This window comes from Mytilus edulis, chromosome 2 (assembly GCF_963676685.1).
Source record: "Mytilus edulis chromosome 2, xbMytEdul2.2, whole genome shotgun sequence".
Taxonomy (NCBI): Eukaryota; Metazoa; Mollusca; class Bivalvia; order Mytilida; family Mytilidae; genus Mytilus; species Mytilus edulis.
In genome coordinates, this window is record NC_092345.1 from 16,653,424 (window position 1) to 16,678,664 (window position 25,241).

Genomic DNA, 25,241 nt, shown 5'->3' on the forward strand with positions numbered 1-25,241 from the left:
TTTGCGTTTCATGCCTAGACTTATGCCTAGACTACCGTTCAGAGGTGTAAATGGCGTTGGATATGGCGGTGGATATCAACGATATAGGAGTTATCGTGGATATGGCGGATATGGAGGTGAATATCGTGGATATGTCGGATTTTGAGGTGAATATCGTGGATATGGCGGTTTTTAATTGTTCAAAACCGAGACAACTCATACTTTGGATGTATTTTTAAATATGACCAATAGTACCGATAGAATGAATGAATGAATGAATAGAATAACATAATTTTTTTTCAATATCTATCCTTTGTCTTCAGTCGAAATCATGAAATTTAAATTTTGAAATATACATTTTGTGAAATAAATAGATTTGAAAAGGTACATCAATGTTGACATATTCAATAACAAGAGGCTGTCACAACGACAGCAAACCGGATTTATTAACATTTATTTGTGTCCTGGCTATATCACAAGAACCATTACTGATGAATGGTGAAAGTGAAAATCGTCAATATCAAATTTGACCTCCATTTTGTCATCAGTATCAACATATTAAAATTTGAAAAGCTTAGATTGAATGGTTCATGAGTAAATGCAACAACCTGAATGGAAACGCCATTTTACGATCTTTCAAGAACCATAACTCCTGAACGGTAAAAGTCAAAATCGTCATTATTGAACTTGACCTCTATGTTGTCATCAGTAACAACATATTAAAATTTCAAAAGCTTTGGTTGAATGGTTCATGAGAAAATGCACGGACACGACTGGAAACTCCATTTTTCAATCTTTCAAGAACCATAACTCCTGAACGGTAAATGTCAAATTAGTCATTATTGAACTTGACCTCCATTCTTTCTTTAGTAACAACATATTAAAATTTGGGAAGCTTTGGTAGAACAGTTCATGCGTAAATGCACGGACAACTCCATTTTTCAATCTTTCACGAACCATAACTCCTGAACGGTAAAAGTCAAAATCGCCATTATTGAACTTGACCTTTGTATAGTTGTCAGTAATAACATATTAAAATTTTAAAAGCTTTGGTTGAACGGTTCATGAGTTAATGAACGGACAACATTTGATTGCCGCCCGCCCGCCCGCCGTACATCCTCAAATCAATAACCGACATTTTTGTCACAAAAATCCGGTTAAAAATTGTACATGTACATTACAAATACAATTATATTGTATGTCATCAGAACCACATAAACTTATTATTTTAGAATAGTTGCCTCTTTAAATTATATAAAGATGTTATACAGATATTGTGGCTTTTTTTGCTTATGTAGGGATATGTGTAAAAAATGTAAAATCACAAAAGACATAACTCCGTTGAAAATTCTAAAAGGAAAGTCCCTAATCAAATGGCAATATCGAAAGCTCAAACACATCAAACGAATGGATTACAACTGTCATGTTCCTGAATTTCTTAAAAAGGTTATTCAGAAGATACCAAGACCTTGTTCATATATTTGCACTCAATAATGACGACTTCGGTAGATTTATCCTGCCGAAATGACTAAAATAAAGCTAATACTTACAATGAACACTGCTCTTTCCTGGATCTTAATATCTATATCTTTAACGGGAAGCTTAATAACAAAATTGATGATGACACAGTTGACTTTTCATTTCTATTGTTAATTATTAATTTTTAGATGGTTACATTCCCTTTTTACCATCTTATGGTGACGTGTACTTGTCTCCTTCTAATGGTGTAAACATTAACTAAATTTTATCATCGGTACATGGAATTTATTCAAAAACTTAAATCAACATGCAAACATCTTATACGTTCAGATATTTCACATCCAATCTGTTATGGTGATATTCTTTACAAAGCTAAAAAAAGTCGTCATTTTCAGCAAATTTAAAAAAGAAGATGTGGTATGATTGACAATGAGACAACCTTCCACAATAGACCAAAACGACACAGATATTAGCAACTATAGGTCACCGTACGACCTTCTACAATGAGCAAAGCTCATACCGCATAGTCAGCTATAAAATGGCCCCGAAATGACAATGTAAAAAAATTCAAACGAGAAATCTAACGGCCTTATTTATATAAAAAAAATTAACGAAAAACAAATATGTAACACATAAACAAACGACAACCACTGAATTACAGGCTCCTGATTTTGGACAGGCACAGACATACATAATGTGGCGGGGTTAAACATGTTAGTGGGATCCCAACCCTACCCTAACCTGGGACAGTGGTATAACAGTACAACGAACTATTAAAATCAATTGAAAAAGGCTTAGTTCATTAGATGGACAAAAATTCAAGTGGGCGTGGCCGGGTACTTGTACATCTCGACAACAAAACGACACTAGGACAGACCTGAGAGTACTCGCAGTTATCTGACAGATAGTTCAAAGCCACTAAAAACTAATAAAAAAAACATGCATCTTAGTCTACACTTTCAATCCGTACACATCCAACATCTAATGGATTTAGAGTAAAGACGTCATAAACAGTCAGAGAAAAACATGACCTTGTGCAATGATAAGTTACACATATCGACAGATTGTAGATCCATGAATGTGTATATGTATATAACATACTAGTAATATTTAGTTTGCTTTCAATTTACTGATAACAAATTCAATATTTATTCCAATAAAAACAATATTCAAAGATATTATTACAGTGTTAAATTGGTAACCTTTCAATTTTACAAGGATCATTTCTAAATTTCCTGGCACGGTTAACAACATATCCGTACAAATGAGGTTTGCTATCCCGTTTGAAATAAGTTTTCTACAGGTATAACAAAATTTAGGTACAACCAAAAGCTAATCAAACCTTTAAACAGACTGATTAAGAAGGGATATAGTTACGATACTGTTGTCAGGTAATTAAAGATGGCATATTTAATATTAATATTAATTCATTCAGAGGATAATTATAAAACCAGTTGTTGGCATGAAAAGGGTTCTGTTCTTCTCATAAATTTATGATGATATGAAACTAAACTGTCTTGATTTTCATATGATGAAGTCATACTCTTTCATTCAGTTTAATTAAGGTCTGGAGGTAGCATTTCAGTATCTGCTAGTAGCCCCTTCTTAATGTATCTATCATTAATATTTTGCTTAGTATCTTTTATTACCTATTTTGACTTCGGAATCGGACTATTTTGAACAGATTTTTTCTGTGCGTATTGTTCGGTGCCTCTTTATTTTACATTGGCTAGATGTATAAGGGGAACGCTGAATTCTCACATAACATGTTTAACCCCACCGCAGTTTGCGCCTGACCCACGTCAGTAACCGTTAGTTTTTATTAGGCTAGTACTTTTTTTTTTATTTTAAATTTTAGTTTATTTATTAGTATATGTTTTGGAGTTAAGTATGACATTCATTTTCACTGAACTAGTACATATGTTTTGTTAAAGGCCCATTTCCAATTCCATTCTCAATTTTACTAAACTTGTTCCACCATTCTAGAAACAACCGAAGTAGAACATGGGTCTATGCTAATACTGCACGAACTTAAGAAATCCGTCATCAAATGATAGGGTGACTGTTCTTGCAGCAGTTGACTTGTTTTAATCATTTTTATCTTGGAGTTGATGTTACTTTCTTCGTCGTCTAGTTGTTAATTCCCCATTGGTACCTTCTTCCTCCATTTTACCATTCAAATTCAGTCAGAAGAGATGACGCTCAGATCAAAATAGTTATAAAGACAAACGATTACCAAGTTGAAAAGCATTGAGGACCAAAATTCCAAAAAATGTGAATCTGAGATGAAAAAAAAACCTGTTTCTTTCGATTATTTGATAATATTTGATTATGCTTCATTATTTTTATGTCATTGTCGATGTTATTTAAAAAAACATTTTTTCTTCTTTAGTATATTCGCTCCATTATCCCATCCTTTTCTCTTTTATCACACCCTTCTACTTCATACCAATTCCTATATCACCTCTTATATCTAATTGTCTCTCCTTATCCGGTCCTCCCCAAGAGGTGACTGGGGAATACAAACATCATCTTTTGACGAGCAGTAAATCGTTTTCTGCAGTTGGCTGTCCGTTTGGCTGTGCTGGATTTATCAAGTACACATTCACGTCATGTCAAGTTAAGGATGTTAAATCCGATTCCGCGTGTGGAGAAAGAGCCACGATCTCTATTACATGTTGATAACTTTCATAACAACTCTTTCAGAGGTCCGTTGTCTGTTGCAAGTCGAAATTCCGATTTATCTAATACATATACCTACATTTTCCAGAAGCTATCCCAATTACCCGACCTTCATACGGGACGGTATCTAATGGACCTACATGTACGTATTATATGTTTTTTAAAATATTTTCTCCGTTCATAACATGCATAAAATATTTCCCAATGAATGTTAAGCAACCAACAATCAATAAATTGATTCTGCAGTATAAATAAAAAAAAACAATCCGCATGATCTTCGACAATACAAATATGCATAGTTTATTGCACTGCATCCACTTCTCATCACGAAATCGCTGCAAAATCTATAAATATCAGAACAAGCTGTAAGAGAAATATATGTATTCTTATAGTTTCCCCCCTAAAAATTCTGTTTGCAAATCGTTATTTTATTCTTCTTTAAAACGGGCCGACACTGTAAAAAGTGTTGTAACGCATGAGTGTGTTATTCTGAGTAATTGATACATATTTTTATAGTTCAGCTACAAATAACTTTATGCATAAATTGTTTCACTTTATATACTATTGCCTAATCTTATTACCACCCATTGATCATTTTGCTGACTCGCTGTATGTCTTTTTAGTAAATGGTTGTATGCTTAGTGAGTAATCAGAGTTACTTTGTAAAAATCATTTGTTGTCATAAGATTGTGTTTGCTAAGAGTTTCAAAAGTATATGCTTCTAAAACAGAGGTTCGATTTGTAAACCGGTATGAAGTTAAAACCACTTACAAAGAAAAATCAACTTTAAATATAACTAATATTTGACGATGGTCTTCATCTAAAATTACAATGTTCCAGACTTTTTTTTTTTTGTTTTCCTCATGACTACTGTTACCAATATAATCAACAAGTTTCGGGTCAAATCAGATACCTACACTAATAGTTAATGTGTTTATAAAAAGATGTAATATGATTGCCAATGAGACAACCCTTTACCAAATACCAAATGCATATAGATAACACCTATCAGTTATCGTCACCCTAATTTAGTAGGAGAACCACCATACCATTGCTGATGTTGTAAAATGTCAAGGGTGTGTTCTAGTTTTAATATATACATTACTTTGTTATTCAAGTTTCGACCAACCCTTATTATTGATTAAATAACATAATTATGCACTTCTTGGATGTTAAACATTTGTTATATTGGTTTAAACGGAACATTAATGCCAATTCTATTCTTTTTTGTACATTTGTAAATACAAATAGGAAAAGGGTATCAATACAAACGCTTCATTGGTAGATAATTAAAATAATAATAGTCTGTGAGTGCTTAATTTGAGGTACACATCTAGTTAAACAGTTCCTAGTTTCGCGATTAGAACCACTGCATGCACCAGTGAATTCTCTTTGACGAAGACTAATTCCATAACCACAAGTCGAGGTACATTCTGACCATGTTCACCATTCGTTCCAGATTCCGATATCTATAAATAAATTCCATATATGAATAATTGATACAGTATGTTTTTCTTCTTTTGAATATACAATGCAATTAATTGCGATTTAACACAACTGTACAGTATCATGTGTATATACCAAACTCTGTGTTTTTGGTGAGACGGTTTCGCCAATTGAACGTTCAGTTTCTTTTTCTGATCGAAAAAAATGTTTTCAAATAAGCGACATGCTAAAATAATTCATTGTTTTATAAACACGAATGTGTAATTGTTTATTATAATAACGAACAAAAGACGCAAATATATAAAAGAAGAAAACAAAAGCCAACACCATGACAAAACACTGATTGGACTAATCCTCACACTTTGTTTGAAAACTACAGAAGTATCCTATCGGTATTGCATCATCTCCATATTTGATATGACACGAATAGTTGAATTTGCGAGCCAAGTAAATTTGAAATATTCGATATGTTTATCCTTTGATCAATTAGAATTTTCTTGGTACAAGATTACATTATTGCTATTAACAGAAAAAGAAATATTTAATTATTTTCAATAACACTTGCGTTAAATTGATCACCTTAACTGCAGTTACGGTTATCCAAACATGGTGGAGCCCAATACAGGTGAAATTGTCTTTTTGTAATATCTCCATGTACAAGCATTGTTTTAATTAATAACTCAGGTTGCTATGTACGGTATTGTTGTATGTGTGTGTTCTTATTTCGATAATATCATATGTGCCCTTGTTACCGAAATGATAGCCATTAAAAATTTACGGAAGATCATCGTAACTTCAAAAGAAGATAGTCATATTAACTTGCGGACAAATAACTTGACAGATAATCGTAACTGTATAAAATATGTCTATGATCATGATAGTAACTGATTTTGTCAAAAACGTCTGCTATATAAACGGATTATTTAATTAAAAAATGTTGTGTAAAGATACAACAAACGCGTAAACAACATTCGTGATCGAAATAATTTTTCAACATAAGGCGCGCAAGTTTGCAAGTTTTCCTGATCTTTTATACGAATATTGGTATACTATTCGGAACCACATGTCGACAATATTATGAATGGAATGCATCCTAATGTTAAAACTATACTAAATTATAGTTTGAAATTCCGTTATATTTCAACTGGAGACGGTTCGACCTTAGTATATTTTCTTTCACAAAATAATTCAAAATTTGGTGACTATGTTGAACGCATCTATCCTATCGAACTAGAGATAAGGGATACAACAGATACAGTTAAGTCGGCCTCATATCTTGATTTACATCTAGAAATTGACAATGAGGGTCGGTTGAAAACAAAACTTTACGACAAAAGAGATGATTTCAGCTTCCCGACTGTAAACTTTTCATTTCTAAGTAGCAACATTACAGCTGCACCTGCATACGTATATATATATATATCCAAATTGATACGATATTCCCGTGCTGACATTTGCTATCATTATTTTCTTGATAGAGGGTAACTACTCACAAGGAAGTTATTAAACCAAGAGTTCCAATGGTGAATTTAAAATCATTCCTTCGTAAATTTTACCGACGCCATCATGAGTTGGTTGACCGTTATGGAACAACCGTTTCACAAATGATATCGGGTATGTTCCTTACGTCGTAACTACAATTCCCTTCCCTTTCATGAATGTGACCTACCGAATTAGACTATTTACCGGATTTGTTATAACATGGGCATAACGACGGGTGCCACATGTGGAGCAGGATCTGCTTACCCTTCCGGAGCACCTGAAATCACCCCTAGTTTTTGGTAGGGTTCGGGTTGCTTATTCTTTGGTTTTCTGTGTTGTGTCATGTGTACTCTTGTTTTTGTCTTTTTCTTTTTTAGCCATGACGTTGTCAGTTTATTTTCGATTTATGAGTTTGACTGTCTCTCTGGTATCTTTTGTCCCTCTGCTATGAAGGGGCTGATGGGTTATTTTCGTCCCTCATGATCGAGGTATTTTGCTTGCCGTGATTCGTTTTTGCGTTGATTTATTGCCCACGACTCGTGCTCAGTGCTTGGGGAATCACTACTGATAGGTCAATGATATTTGGTATGCAGTTGTTTAAGCATTGGCACATCTCATTTCAATGGACATTATTTGACCCCGCCCCCTCAGTTATGGTTTATTGACTTTGAAAACAGTTTATCTTTATATTCTTTTAAATAATTAAAAAACAAAATGCAAATGACTCCCAAAGAACGCTAGTAATTTCTTAAACACAAATCTACTTGATATTTTCGACTTTGAATTGACTGTAAACCGTCTGTTAACCTCATATAAAGGTTCGAACCAATGGGCCCTGAGTCTCCATGGCTGAAGAGATTGAGATTTGAATTGCAATAATAATATGAAGTACCAAAGTCAACAATATACACATAAAACATAGCACTCAAGTAAGTCTATCAAAATATTTCATTGTAGAATAAAGTAAAAGTTCTTATGAAAAAAGAAAGATGAATGGCTTCTTACCAAACAGAATTCTACCATTACCACCCTAAACTGTTTTACTTTATCGTAATCTCATTAAATATTAAATTCAAAACACCGAAATACAGAAACTCTCTTACTCAATTATTACTAGAGCACGCTGTGGAATTAGACTGTATATTTAGAGGGGGACTTCAGATAAAACAGGACAAAACAAGTGAAACTGCGAGCTACTGCGAGCTGATGATACCCCCGCCGCAAGTGGATAATATTAATAGTGTAAAAATATGCAAGTGTTCGGTAAACAGGAAGTTGTCGAGTGATGAATCTGAAAACTCATCACACGGTATACGTATAGCTGACGTATATAAATCCTTAAACCAAATTTCAGAAATCCTTGTATTGTAGTTCCTGAGAAAAATGTGACGAAAATTTTTAACTTGGCTATCATGTGTAAAATCATACAAGTGTTCGGTAAACAGGAAGTTGTCGAGTGAACAATCTGAAAACGCATCACACGGTATAGCTGACTTAGATCAACCCTGAGACCAAATTTCAGAAATCCTTGTATTGTAGTTCCTGAGAAAAATGCGACGAAAAATATTCATGGGACGGACGGACTGACTGACGGACTGACGGACTGACGGAAGGACAGACAGAGGTAAAACAGTATACTCCACTTTTTTTTTTTAAAGCGGGGGTATAATAAAGTAACGAAGATCACCCTGAGAAATAAAGTATATCGGTTTTACTCAAACCAAGTTGCAGTGTCTTATTCAGACATCGGGGTATAATAAACCCATGAGCCCTTAATAATATAAATAAACCACGGCGGTTTTATTCAAACCAAAATGTCGATTATGTCTTATACAGATCTTGGCATTGTACGATCAAGCGGCCGAAATAATAAAATATCTACTTTATATATACTAATTATAATACTAATTTTTGCGCCTGTCCCAAGTCAGGAGCCTCTGGCCTTTGTTAGTCTTGTATTATTTTAATTTTAGTTTCTTGTGTACAATTTGGAAATTAGTATGGCGTTCATTATCACTGGACTAGTATATATTTGTTTAGGGGCAAGCTGAGGGACGCCTCCGGGTGCGGGAATTTCTCGCTACATTGAAGACCTGTTGGTGACCCTCTGCTGTGGTTTTTTATTTGGTCGGGTTGTTGTCTATTTGACACATTCTCCATTTCCATTCTCAATTTTATGAATTATAAGGTAAAGAAATAACAACTTTAATCAACCGCGTACTTCGACACAAACTTGCATATAAAGGTGCACTCGAAAATACTTTAATCTAAACATCTTTTGATTACTACCGAGAAGAAAAGAAAAGCTTTTAATCATTTATCTTATGTAAAACACCGAGAGTCCTTACTGATTAACCAATAAAAATCAACTGCTCTTTTTGATTTACTATAGATACGAACATGTAAGCAAATAAAAACGATGAAAATAAATTGGAAATAGAAACAAGCCATCCTACACATAATTTGAATATAAAAAGAACAATCCGCCACAATATCTTTATTAAACACTGTCAGTAACTTCATTTTTTCGTAGGTTATATGCTCTATATGTGTTCTTTTAATGGTTAGTGCATACGCAGTTTTGGCGCACATCTTAACTACCCACACCAAAGGAACTAATACAACATTCAGATTACGAAAAAATGTGTTTTAAAAGGAATGAGTTTCACATAAAAATAAGATGCCGTTACCTAAGGTAGCAATAAACAGTTAGGAAAAAATATTAAAATTTGCCCTTATAAATTTTACCATCCCCTTTTTATTTCTTTCTTGCAATATCAAGCTTACTGTTTGTGTCATATATGGGCATATGTATGTAATCAGAATCTTCCATAGATTTTCTATCCAGTATATAAAATGGTAAAATATAATTTCTTTTGGGTGTATCCATGGCAACAATCTGCATTTTTTTGTTATAAAATATTGCAAAAAGGGGGGAAAAGATGTCACATATTTCCCAAAAATTTGGCTAAAAGTAGAATTTCAGTCGCTTGAAGTTATACGTTTTCTAAAACTGTGACATATATCATTCAGCAAATCCAATGAAAATCATATGTCTTTCATCTCATTTTTTTGTAAAATTGCGTCAAAAACTTCGTGTAGAAAAAAACGTGTTTATAAACATTACATTAATTTCTGGACCGATGGCCGGTCTAGCTATGAAAACACGGATTGTCAAACAGAAAACAGCCGATAAAACATGTCAAAAATAATCTTGATGCTCTTATAAACCATCTTTGAAGGCTAAATTAGCACTCAGCTGTCTAAAAATGAAATTTATTACACAATAACTTCCCTATTTGAAAAATCCACAGGGGCCAAAATGCGAATCTAAACTCCTAACTGTGTATTGCTACCTAAAGCATATCGTTACTTGAAAACCAATGCAATTTAAACATTATAATTTCCGATAATAATGTGTGAACATGGAAAATGCTGAACATTTACCGTAAACTATGACTTGTAAAATATAAAGACTATACCTTCGAAGCAAAAAGTAAATTATTAAATTATTCACTAGTTATTAAACATTCAAACGCTAGTTATATATAGTTGCCGATCAGCATATAGAGAAAGTTACGATCATCACTTACAAGTTACTATGATCATGTAGAAGTTACGACTATCTAATAATCAAGTTACCACTATCACAACAAACAAAATTCTTGCAGTTACGATGATTTTCCGTAAATGTTCAATGGCTATTATTTCGGTAACAATGTCACATAGGATATTAAGAACACACACATACAACAATACCGTATATATCAACCTAGCGGCTGGTGTAATTCTTTAAAACAATGCGTGTACACAGAGAAATTACAAAAAGACGATTTCACCTGGTTCGGGCTCCGCCATGTAGGGATAATCGTCACTGCAGTTACGGTGATCAGTTTGACACCAGTGAATAAGGAAAGCATAACAAAAAAAAATCATATCATCATTTTATCATTTACAGAAATAAACTTTTTACTTAATGGTTAAACCTTTATAAAGGACATATCTTTCTCTGTATATATATATTTAAAAAAATATGGTAGACAAAAATTATGATTGAAAATGGGTCACATACCAATTAGTAAACAATAGATGTTCAACGAGTTTGATACAATTTCTTTTCTAAAAAGGCACAATCGCAGATATTCAAAAAGAGAGAGGGTGGATTGATAGACCAAGAGTTTTCTGTTTGTTTTCTATACCCTTTCACTAAGTCAGGAATATGACAGTTCTTGTCCATTCGTTTGATGTATTTTATTGTTTGATTTTGTCATTTGATTATGGACTTTCCGTTTTGAATTTTTCGCGAAATTCAGTATTTTTGTGATTCAACTTATTATTACACCAATTGATACGAGATGGAAATATAGATAGCTTTGTTATTTTGATATGTTTCTTCTGGTACTTACTGCTCTAGACATTTCACAGGTATGTCCACATCCGTTGTCACAACATTTTTGGTGTCTGGAACACTCGCTGTCGGAAGAACACTGTTCAACAAACCTGGTTGTTAAAAGAGACGGCGATTGACAGGCATCGGATCCAATACCTGAAAAATATAACACTAATGTTATACACGATATTACCTGACTTTGAACAGAACTAACCCATAAATGAGTTCAACATCATTAAAACACTAAAATATGTTGAACAATTATTTTATATTATCGTTACTTTTTTTGATTATTTATTAATACTCATTGTTTTTTTACATTGCCAGTTTATGTCTTTATTTTGTCAATCATTTCTTGGAACCGTTGTGTCAGGTTTATCAAAAATAATCAATCTGATATTACGAAACCACATAACGTTATGATTACAATATATCATAGTTTTCAATGTGATAAAACTTAGAAATAAAAATATTTCGTGTTGTTCATTGTTTACCGGTCATAAAACTGTCAGTGCTTCTCGAACTTTATAAACGTCGCTCAATGAGAATACTGAGGATTCATTAAAATTCATTGGTACCAATTTTCATGGAGGGATAAAAATGGTTTTCCTGAACATTTGACTGTATAGTTTTGCCAATATTGCATAAATGCGTAAAAAAATTTGTTCGTCTTTGAGCATTTAATTTCGTGGTTAATTAAGATTAGACGAAAATTGGTATTCTTCCAAAAAAAAATGTTTTTCTAATTTTGACAAAAATTACGAAGATATAAGAAGTAAAAGGTTTCTGCTGCTAACTTCCATTATTTTTAATATTAAATACGTTTCCTAGTATCTTAAATTTACCTTACAAGGGAATGCAAATGCATGTGACTTCTTTTTTATTTGTGCATGTACTGATTTTGTCTCATTGAAATATACCCCATATCCTTTGTTTTTCTATTCTGGGAAATTTCCCCCTAGAATTTGGTCTAGTATATCCCAGAGCAGAACTTTTCCGGGGTAGATTTGTCTTGATGAATTTAGAAAAAGTCTATGACATAATTCTGACAGTTCTGATAAAAAATCCAAGTTATCATGATTGTGTTGCTTCAGTGGTTTTCCTTGCTCAATCTTTGGCTTTCTTTTCCCTTTTTTTCTTGTCTTTCATCTTTCGTTATTTGCACGGCTTATGAGGACACAAGTAGAACTTAACTTATAAGAAATTTCAAGGTCATGATAAATTCAATTCCTTTGTGAGAAAAGTTGTATTCTTACCAATAGTGAATGGGATGACCTGAAATAGTATGAAAAACTATGAATGTTGTATGGTTCATTTGAAAAGCGTCGCATTTTATCCATTCATCAGTATAATGTAAAATTAAGTTTCATCAATATATGCTGACTTTCTAAATCATAAATCTTAATCAAAACACAGATAATACCAAACTGCACGCAAAAGGTTACTTATGTATGCATCTAAATTTAAACAAACACATAAAGCCGCTGTGGTTATCACAGCGATTCAGATTTCGCCTTTGTTTAGTGTCAACTTTTTTAATCGTCTTATCCAAAATCTATCCCGAGTCATTATGTACGCCTTAGATCGAGTAGTATTGGGGTCAATAATGTTTAAAGTTAGTCGACTATTTTCTGGTAAGCATTGTGCTCAGACTTAAAGCACATCGAGTAATGACAAAACCATATTGAGTAATGACAAAACTATATCAAGTCAATACGAAACCATATCGTGTAATATCGTTATTGAGTAATGACAAAACTATATCAAGTCAATACGAAACCATATCGTGTAATATCGAAATATCATTAATTATTAATTAACTACACTGTTATTGGACTTAATATGACGAAAACTGCCTATGCAATATAAGGTGTAAACTAGGCCAATATAGAATAACTAGGCCAATATAGATTTTTTTCTGTATTGGCCTAATTATTCTGTATTGGCCGAGTTGACACAAGTGCAGGATTTCGGAACGTCTCTAGTTTTTACATCGAAAGTCACGATAAACACGAAATGAACGTAAACAGTTGTTTAGAAGACGCAGTTTGTCATTTAGTCATCTTAAACATGCTTAAAATGTCATTATTGCATACAATTCAGGCTAAAAAGACGGTCATATTCATTTAAAAAGTATTTTGAAAGCAGACGATAGAACTATTTCAGGTTTGGGGAACGAGTAGACTATCACAAAGTACGTTTCTTGACGACCTCATAATTTCACGATCATGACGATGGGGTCGTAGCTCTCTTATATTTGATACAGTTTCCTCAGTTTGAGTTTGTAACCCCTTATTTGTTTTTTTTCTATCGATTTATGAATTTTGAACAGCGGTATACTATTGTTGCCTTTATAGTTGTCTAGTAATTGTCATACCGTGATGACTTTTAAGTAAATGAGTACAAAACCTAAAATTGCTTATTTGTACGATAACAATATTTTCAAAATTGAAGGATTCAGAACACATTATATAAAATATGTTTAATGTCAGATTTTAAAATCTAAATATACTGGTTATGACAATCATTAAACGGGAAAGATGTAAATTGTATAAATAAACATTTTATTTTTTTAATTTAATAAATCCATGCATTTTCCCTTTGTTTGAATATTTTGAAGTATCTTAATTACTATCTATCTATTTAGAACTATGTTACTAGTATTTTTTTTCATATAGATAAGACCGTTGGTTTTCCAGTTTGAATGGTTTTACACTAATAATTTTGGGGCCCTTTATAGCTTTGTGTTCGGTGTGAGCCACGGCTCCGTGTTGAAGGCCGTACATTGACCTTTAATGGTTTACTTTTTATAAATTGTTTTTGGATGGAGAGTTGTCTCATTGGCATTCACACCACATCTTCCTTTATCTAATTCATATAAAAATAAAAATATTTCTGTTTGGAACTATATTTATCCTATTTAAATACTAATATTTCTATTTGGAGCTACTAGTATGTTAAATAGTCTGTAAATAGTAATGATTCTGTTTAGTTTTATTTAAATATGGAGATTTGGTAAAGTAATTGCCAAAGAAACAACTGTCCACCAAAATTTAAATTAAGTGTATGTTAGCTATAGTAGTCAACCGTACAGTCTTCAACAATGTTACAATTTACAAAAAAATATATGAAAGACATGACGAACGTCCTGTCAATTTTTAGAACTGAAGATACGTTTTCTTATCCGGATAATGGAAATTTTCTCCCGTACTTTACACACAAAAATTTTTGAGAAATCTTTTATCTGTAGAATCGGTTTAAGTTTAACAATGAAATGATATTGTAAGAGAATTTTTTTTTTAACCAGAAGTAGCAAATATTTCACTCATTTCAGACAAAATTACATGGAAACTATTATTTGTGATCAGTTTAAAAACACCTATTATTGGACGGCAATAGTACCGAATAATAAGAAAACTGACAGTAGTTTCTCTTAATGCGCGTCTGGCGTATTAAATTATAATCCTGGTACCTTTGATAACTGTTTACACCACTGGGTCGATGCCACTGCTGGTGGACGTTTCGTCCCCGAGGGTATCACCAACCCAGTAGTCAGCACTTCGGTGTTGACATGAATATCAATTATATGGTCATTTTTATAAATTTTCTGTTTACAAAACTTTGAATTTTTCAAAAACTAAGGATTTTCTTACGCCCAGGAGTAGATTACCTTAGCCGTATTTGGCACAACGTTTTGGAATTTTGGGTCCTCAATGCTCTTCAACTTTGTATTTGTTTGGCTTTTTAACTGTTTTGATCTGAGCGTCACTGATGAGTCTTATGTAGACGAAACGCGCGTCTGGCGTATTAAATTATAATCCTGGTACCTTTGATAACTGTTTACACCACTGGGTCGATGCCACTGCTGGTGGACGTTTCGTCCCCGATGGTATCACCAACCCAGTAGTCAGCACTTCGGTGTTGACATGAATATCAATTATATGGTCATTTTTATAAATTTTCTGTTTACAAAACTTTGAATTTTTCAAAAACTAAGGATTTTCTTACGCCCAGGAGTAGATTACCTTAGCCGTATTTGGCACAACTTTTTGGAATTTTGAGTCCTCAATGCTCTTCAACTTTGTATTTGTTTGGCTTTTTAACTGTTTTGATCTGAGCGTCACTGATGAGTCTTATGTAGACGAAACGCGCGTCTGGCGTATTAAATTATAATCCTGGTACCTTTGATAACTGTTTACACCACTGGGTCGATGCCACTGCTGGTGGACGTTTCGTCCCCGAGGGTATCACCAACCCAGTAGTCAGCACTTCGGTGTTGACATGAATATCAATTATATGGTCATTTTTATAAATTTTCTGTTTACAAAACTTTGAATTTTTCAAAAACTAAGGATTTTCTTACGCCCAGGAGTAGATTACCTTAGCCGTATTTGGCACAACTTTTTGGAATTTTGGGTCCTCAATGCTCTTCAACTTTCTATTTGTTTGGCTTTTTAACTGTTTTGATCTGAGCATCACTGATGAGTCTTATGTAGACGAAACGCGCGTCTGGCGTATTAAATTATAATCCTGGTACCTTTGATAACTGTTTACACCACTGGGTCGATGCCACTGCTGGTGGACGTTTCGTCCCCGAGGGTATCACCAACCCAGTAGTCAGCACTTCGGTGTTGACATGAATATCAATTATATGGTCATTTTTATAAATTTTCTGTTTACAAAACTTTAAATATTTCAAAAACTAAGGATTTTCTTACGCCCAGGAGTAGATTACCATAGCCGTATATGGCACAACTTTTTGGAATTTTGGGTCCTCAATGCTCTTCAACTTTGTATTTGTTTGGCTTTTTAACTGTTTTGATCTGAGCGTCACTGATGAGTCTTATGTAGACGAAACGCGCGTCTGGCGTATTAAATTATAATCCTGGTACCTTTGATAACTGTTTACACCACTGGGTCGATGCCACTGCTGGTGGACGTTTCGTCCCCGAGGGTATCACCAACCCAGTAGTCAGCACTTCGGTGTTGACATGAATATCAATTATATGGTCATTTTTATAAATTTTCTGTTTACAAAACTTTGAATTTTTCAAAAACTAAGGATTTTCTTACGCCCAGGAGTAGATTACCTTAGCCGTATTTGGCACAACTTTTTGGAATTTTGGGTCCTCAATGCTCTTCAACTTTGTATTTGTTTGGCTTTTTAACTGTTTTGATCTGAGCGTCACTGATGAGTCTTATGTAGACGAAACGCGCGTCTGGCGTATTAAATTATAATCCTGGTACCTTTGATAACTGTGTGTTCTCCCAATTATATTGAATTTACATGTGGAAAGATCTAAATTATTATCTGAACAATAAAGATTTTTTAAATAAATTATAGGTTTATAGTTTTGTGTTAACATGTATATCTAACTGATGTTATTTAGAATTGAGGTTGCATCTTAAGATGAAAACGAACCACTGCTACAACAGCAATTTAAAAGTAGTACGTGCAGAATCGTTTATTTAAGATTAAAGAGCTCGTTCAGTTGACTTAGATGTATTTTAGGAATATGCCTTACAATATCGAAAACTTTATAACGACAACACAAACAAAAAGTGTTAAAGTAACAAAATGCAATATTTAAAGGTAGTGGAAAATACAAAAGTGAGATAGGTCAACTTTTTGGAAAAAACAAACCCTTGTGTGTAATATATTTATTATATATAAATTCCACTACCTTTAACTGTTTTTTATAAGTAATAACAATAAAAAGTCTTATCTATATAAAGGCACCTTTCGAAAAGAGAGTCAGAAAAAACTAACAGGATATTTAAATCCGTAAATCGAAAAGCAAAATAAAAAGTTCGAAAATACTCAAAACACAAACACCACCGATAAACCGGCGTTGATCACAAGTGCTTATGGAGGGTATGCAATTTCTGCTCTTCATTTGACTCCGTATTTTTTAAGCCGGTATAGTCCATTATCTACACTGGTCCTGTTTCTCGTTTTTTTTCTAATAGAGGAAGATACCAATGTTTTTGAAATATTCAAGTAAAGATATAGCTAGACAAACATTTAAGTTAAAACAATATCATGATTAGCAGCGATGAGGACCACTAGTGGAACAGTATATGATCAGCCTCACCATCAGACCATCTGCATTTTGGTTGGGTTCGTATTGCTTTTACTTTTGGTATCTATAGGTTATTGTAAACTGTTAAATGTCTTTTCGAACTTGTTTTTGGCACGTGGTTTTTGGTACATGTTTGTGTTGTTTTGTCTACAACTTAATAAGCTAGTTATCCTGTTGGTAACTTTTATCATTTTGTCGCAATCGCCTGAAGTTTAAAGGGACAAGGACTTGAAGCATCAACAAGTTAACCATTTCTTACAAATTAAATCAGCCACAATAGGATTTAAATTAAAAAACATAGTAAAACCTTTTTTGTAAATCTTTTGTTTTTGTTTTTGAAGGACGTATTGAGACCTGCAGTTGTAAACTTTCTTTTACTCTTATAGAAGATATGTTGACCATATATGTTATTTCATCTGATATAACTCAAGGATACTACCGTAAATATAAATTCTGTTTCATATGTTTATCTTTTATAAAATAAACAACATCACACGAATGACTACGGGTTTAATTACATACTAGTATAATCGTCTTTACTGTAATTTGACCGATTGTGAACTTATGACCTAATGAAGCTTTGTATAGTTGTTAAGACAAGATATACTTACCCTGTCGTTTTGATTTGCGATATTTAAACATCAGTAAAATAATGTTGCTTATAAATCCTTTTGTTACCAGCAACGATTCCGTAAGGAGTTTGCTAATCATTTTTGCTTTTACTCGTTTTTATCTATATATATCTTAAGTTGTCGATAATAAGCAGAAACACGAAAACTATCTTAATATCATATAAGTGCAGGAAATAATATTTTGTTGTGTTAGATATTGGCATTCTGAGCAATTTTTTAAGGTTGTAATAAATCTGTTATAATTTCCAGTTATAAGGTAATCAATTTAAATGTCGTTTAAGAAACTAAAGGCCTATGATTAAAATCAATTTTCTTGAAATCTTTATGTTCAAGCAATGGATTTTTGGCCAATGACTTTACGTTATCTTGTTTTTTAGCCAATCAAAATATTTTATGTATATTTCATCCACAACACATTAGATTCTGAAACGACTTTGGTCAATGATTGACCATGTTTACTGGCAAAAGCGTTGAAAAGACATACGAGTCACAACAATTAGTCAAATATCGTAATTCACTGCTTTTAAATTCTAAAGAGTCAACCAATTGTTTCAGTTTAGTTTTTGTAGATTTTGTATTACGTATTCGTTGTGAAGTTTTCAGTTTCTACCCATCTTTTAGTTGGGTTGATGCCACTGCTGGTGGACGTTTTGTCCCCGAGGGTATCACCAGCCCAGTAGTCAGCACTTCGGTGTTGACATGAATATCAATTATATGGTCATTTTTATAAATTTTTGTTACAAAACTTTGAATGTTTCTAAAAACTTAGGATTTTCTTATCCCAGGAATAGATGACCTTAGCCGTATTTGGCACAACTTTTTGGAATTTTGAGTCCTCATTGCTCTTCAACTTTGTACTTGTTTGGCTTTATAACTATTTTTGTCTGAGCGTCACTGATGAGTCTTATGTAGACGAAACGCGCGTCTGGAATATTAAATTATAATCCTGGTACCTTTGATAACGTTTATGAACTGACAAAATACTCAAATAGTAAAACATCTGTGTTTAGTAATACCACTTTAAGGAGTCTTCTAATGAGTTCAAGTATTTTGCATTTTTACAAATCATGCATTGATCTACATGTTTGCCTCAACAGTTTTGACCTATCTCGTATATCGTTTTCGAGATAACAGACAGAAACATAAAAAGAAGCTAACACTTATTATTAAAGGGCAGTATTTGCTCAAGGAATCACTGGGCAACGTTCGGTTAATATGAAGTATGTAGATCTCAAGACGTTATCGATTTAATTCTGTTCTACTATTTCTTTTGTAGATATCTTTTATTTCTGATCATTTTTGCTATTAACATATACTAAAAAATCTATAATAAAAATTTATTCTTAGTGTTTGAAAATCATTCATTGAAATGTTTAAGTTGTTGCACGGTTACAATGAAGTAATTAATTGCATAGTCGACAATGGTAGCATAACTTTATTCCGTCTTTTTGACCCAACCAAAACTTTGAATAACTGTCAAATTGCGAACTTTCATCACATCAGGTTGTTAAATAATCTCTAAAACACAGCTACGTGAACTAAAGTTTGTTTTCAAAATTGAAAATGACAGTTGACGAACACTGTGCAGAATCATGAAGAACATCCTTACGTTTGATAAATGTTGAACATCCAATTTGGTCATTACAAAGAGTTTCCTACAAGTTTCTCCCTTATTCGATGCCATCAGCCACTATTTCTGTTCCAATTAAGAGAGCATGCAGTATGAATGTTCATCTTGGTATAAAAACTAGGTGGCGCTCTTTATCTTTTTTTTTACTTTCTTTTGATTCGTTGCATTCACATTTATACATACCTTCATTTGAAACATTTCAAATGTAGGAATATCGACTGTGACATGTGTGATTCAGTACGATACTTCAAAACACATGGATTCTAACAAACGATTTTACAACAACACAATAACCTTCAACTTAACAAAAATATACTTTCTTTGTAATAAAAAAATATCAAACAAGTCGACCGAAACAAAAAACCGATCCTTAAAAATTGTGATCCCTCTCCTAAAGAAAAATAATGGGAAAAAAATTAACTAAACGATACGAAAAAAAAACACATAACAAAAGAGAAGATCAATAAAAAAAAATCTAGAAAATCATTGATTTCGTGAATTTTTAAACAGACAATCCATGGCCATGATATAAGACAAGTTATTTTTTAGACCTCTCTTACATAATCAAACTTTGAAAATACTCATACATATATATCCAAAAGAATATAAGTATGGATTTCGAGATATTAAAGTAACAACAGCACCAGATGTGAATCAGCTGGTTTTATATAACTTAATAGATTTATAGTACCAGAAAAATACTTTGATTTGTGTACTTAACATTTTTGTTTTGTGAATTCATAGCGATGCTGAAGTTGCTATTAATTTAAGTCAAATTGATTAACAATTGTTATTTTTCATTCTACTATTTGCTTCTCCGATCTTCATGTTTAACCCAGTCAAATAAGACACTGATTAGGATTTCCCTGACTAACTGAAACAATATCAAACCAAATAAGGTTCAAAAACAATATTATGATATAATATGATTGTTTTTGGTTCCGTCATCAATGAAAATAAAAAAATGCATATACAACAATTCGCTTTTAGTAGCCAGTATTTTTCAATTTGGTCAAAATAAGCTAAACAAACATCGTTTTATTGAATAATCACTTTAAAGTGAATAATTTGACCTCATTGATTTTTTTAATTCAACCTTTAGCTAGAGAGGGATTACGCAAGACTTATACGTACTTAGTTATTAAAAAAAAATGAATGTCAACATTAAAAGATAATCATTGACTGATTCGATCCACAAAATCTCATTCTTATACAGGTGAAAACGATGATTTACGTATGTTTTTATCCTAAAATATGAAATTAAACAGATTAGAAAAATTCAGTTGCACGAGTTCGTTGTTTATTTATTGATATATCGCTTATTTGACCATCGGCTGTCTTCGGAGGTCAACTTGATAGTGATGTGATAGCGTGTGAATACCACACACATGAAATGATGATAAATATTATCGAATCCGTGCTATGTTAATTGTTTATTTTTGACTTTTTTTTAATTTGGATATTCGTTTTAGGGTGTTTTGAATCGAATATGAGAATTTGAGTCAAATCGATGAACATGAATTTGAATAACAATATTCCCTTAAATATGTTGATTATGCCTCTTGATATGATTTGCAGATATCGAAATGCTGACAGCCAAACACACAAATAGTCGTAGGGCGGCGTATATTCTGTTGTAAAACGATTATTCCTTAATCGTAACTAGGCTAAAACGTCATCCGAACACATAAATTCAAATTTCAAGGTTTGATCAATTGCCATGTAATTTTAATTGTTATGGATGAACATATTAGTATTTTATTTCAGTAACGAACGAAAGTATCTCTCTCGTAGCAATTTATATATAAATTCGGAACACGAAGTGTGCGTAGTTTGAGAAAGTCATATATAAGCGCTTTTGTAATTACATGGTCCATTTGGTATTCAAATGATAGTAGGTACTGAAAAGAATTTTACCGCACGCAAGGACCTATGTTTTTTTAGAGACATGAATATCTAATTCGTTTTGGTTAAGCTTGTCATATACTTGATTCTTTGCAAAGGAAATTTCCCTTTTTTACCTGTTTTTGTACCACATACATTTTTCTTACATGTATTAACAAAACTGAATTGCGATTTTTTACGCTTTCTTTAGTAAAATCATTGAAAATAAATGTTTGATTGCAAGATCTCTATCTGCCTATTGTATATTTGTGTCATCGGATTGCTATAGCATTGACGTATAACTTGTATGCCCATTTATTCTTACCATTATACTGTTAATTTATTGTAATCAAATTTAATTTATAACTAGTAGTACATAAATGTTATTACAATGTAATTTGTTTACTGAGGAATATACTTGTACTTGATTCTAGATCTATTTTTGGCATGTATTCGCTGTTTGGTTTTAGTATTGTCTTATATGGATCTGTATCGTCCGTATATTTTAAACAAATATCTGATGGCAGGATTTATATAAAGTCAACTAAAACCCATCTTTTATCAAATTGTTTTTTTTTTCAATAAAAAACTACAACTAAACACAAATTCTGCATGTTTTTTTACAATAATTCCTCACATAGGGTTTACATCCTCCGACATTTTTGACGTAAGAATCGCAGCCATGAAACACATCAATGCAAACTGAAAGTTAAACAATAAAGAACTGAATCATGTAATTCTATATAAAATAATTTGAAAACATACATTATTTTCACAAAATAGCAACCACTTATTTTGTTTTCAACTTTTAAGGCAATGTATAGAAAATATGACATTTTTAATACATTGTGTTTTGACCCTATTTCAAAGATTTCGGTGTTTTAAGCATTCTAATTCTGAATTAGTGTAAATCTAACAAAAAGGAAAAAGAAAAGACTTAATAATTGGTCGAACAATTGACGCTTTATATAAAACTATAATCCGGGTATCTATGATGAGTTCCATTTTGTCAAAACTGTTTAATTTTCAACGAAACAATTTTTTAACTTAACAATTCATTATTTATAGAATATATATACCTTGCTCAGGCGTAGTTCTGACTGTTCGTGTTGTTTGATCTATGAATAATTAAATAATGCATCTACGTAACTTCAGATCTAATTATAATTTGTATATGATTAAAATTTCTGCTACACCAAGATCATATAGTATTGATTATTTGAATGCAACAAACTTTTTCAAAGTTGACCATCTCCATACAATGGTATGAATTAAATTGGTTAGTGAAACATGACTTATAAGAAATTACTGTAATATATTTTCTGTCTATGAAGAAATAACATCAACTATGTGGTGCAAACTGAATAACCTGCGTAGCGGTTTATTTTAAAGTCTGCACCACATTTGTTATGTTATTTTAAAAGTGCATACAAAGTATTACAGTCATTTCTTGTAATTTAATTCTTAATTCTATTTTAAAACGGAGAAATTCATGAAAAAAAATTGATAGCTTCGTATTCACATGACAAAAGTATATCTATGACCTGACAAACAGAACAAGGTCAGCCAATCAGAAGACGCGTTACCTCCAAAATTGAATTATCGAGGAATATCAATATGTTGAACAGAAGACCAGTTCATAATGGTGTATATAACTTATTGATGGTAGACAAATTATCAAGAGATTCTTTTTAGTAAGAAATTAGATTAAAAATTACTTCATTCGATCACCGAAACAAATTAAGTGTTAACTAAACGGTACAGTATATATAAAATGTACACCTTACTCATGCGTAGCTTTAAAGGTTTGTGTTGTTTTATCTACAAACTATTTATACTTAAATATAACATAATCATGACAGAAATTAATATCATTTTTTATAATTATATTTTTTTTTTCAAAAGCAAGATCAAACTGATTCATAACAATTAATTTTTTGAATGAATGAACTAAATAACAAACTTGAAAGAATCAAACATCTTTTTAATCGATGTAGAATTTTAAGCTTTTACGGAATCGTCAAGATATGGCCTTTTTTTTACTTATTTACTCCATTCCATCATACCTTCTGATTTGTTTGAACCGGATAATTTCTTTTATTATCACATACAGTATTATAACAAACATCAAATATAGACTAAGCTACGCATGTCGACAATTCGCCGGTGTATGTTTTTCGTATTTGCTAATTTTGAAAGAGCTTTAAAAGGTTTTTGAAATAAGTCGTTTTAGCATTTATCTTAAAATGTATAATTTGGCATTGCATCACATAATAAATTTTATATCAAGACTTTTCAAATTGAACATAAATGCAACAAGTTCATCGTTTAGTATTTGTTTTTAATATATAACTTTATACTGGAGCAAGTGTAGTATCGATAAAGGAGTTTGCTCCCATCGAAGGAAATCTATAAAACTATGTAAACACAGAATAATTGAACTCGCATCTCCGGATTATAATATTTTGATTTTATCATTTACTGGGTAAATTACGAGCAGTGAAATAATTAATAATGAATTTGCGATTAGAGAAACCAGATTATATGCGATTTTGAAAAAATAGGGCAGAGGATCTGGTTTATGCTATGAATTGTGTACTCAACTTATTACTGGTAAAACATATAAATTCATCATCTTTCAAAAAATAGAAGTTTTGAAAAGCATAACATCGTTTGATCAAATAAACAGTTTTAAGTATACTTCTTTAGACGTAATTCATCTCTTAGTTGATGAGATATTCCAGGGAGTGTAATTCCTATCATGATTTGGAGCATTTGACATCATCCCTTCGTTAATTTTACGGACGCCGTTACGAGTTTGTTCAACTTTATTGAATGTCCGTTTCACAGACGAAAGAGGATATGCTCGTAGGGTCGTAACTACAATTTAGTCTACTTTCACAAAATTTACCTTCCGAATTAGGCTTATTACCGGATGTGTACTAACATGATTAACACGACTAGTGCCATATGTTGAGTATGATCTGTTCACCCTTCCGGAGTACCTAAGATCACTCTCTTGATTTCGTGTTGCTCGATTAATTTTAGTTTTATACTAGTTGCTGGTAGAAATCATAATTCATCATTAAAAAAAACATTGCACCTTTCGTATATATACAACAGTTTCTTCGAAATTCATTATAATAAAGTTATAAAATATTTACCTTGCTCAGTCGATTTTCTTACAGTTTGTGACGTTTGATCTACATATAAAAAATGATGATAATATATAACCTTTAGTTCACGACAGAATTAAATTGTCTCTTTTAATCTGTAAAATTCAAATTTCGGATGCATCAAGCTCATGCTGTTTATATACTTTTGGTAACTTAAACGAATATAACACACTTTCACATTATAATTTTTCGTTTCTGGTGCTGAATTTTACTTTAAAGTTTTACGAAATCAAACAAACACAGCATCGTGTGCATTTTAATTTTTTTTTATGTAACATTATACTTTCCGATTTATATGCTGATGTATATATACCTGCGATTTTTGTTAGCATTATATATATAAACATTAATAATAATAATAACAATTACTTAAATGAA

General features: G+C 32.1%; 2 protein-coding genes across 2 annotated transcripts in view; both read right to left on the reverse strand.

The window, feature by feature from the left end:
* Nucleotides 1-25,241, reverse strand: part of LOC139511578 (uncharacterized) — a 166,378-nt gene that overhangs the window by 97,598 nt on the left and 43,539 nt on the right. The gene's annotated exons all lie outside the window — the stretch shown is intronic.
* LOC139511577 (neuroendocrine convertase 2-like) overlaps nt 22,244-25,241 on the reverse strand; it is a 51,021-nt gene continuing 48,023 nt past the window's right edge. The window contains exons 29-31 of the mRNA XM_071298421.1: nt 24,852-24,890; nt 22,767-22,805; nt 22,244-22,389 (exon numbers count right to left, since the gene is read on the reverse strand). Coding sequence (XP_071154522.1) covers nt 22,283-22,389; nt 22,767-22,805; nt 24,852-24,890 — 185 coding nt within the window. The 3' untranslated portion in view covers nt 22,244-22,282. The remainder of the gene's footprint in view (nt 22,390-22,766; nt 22,806-24,851; nt 24,891-25,241) is intronic.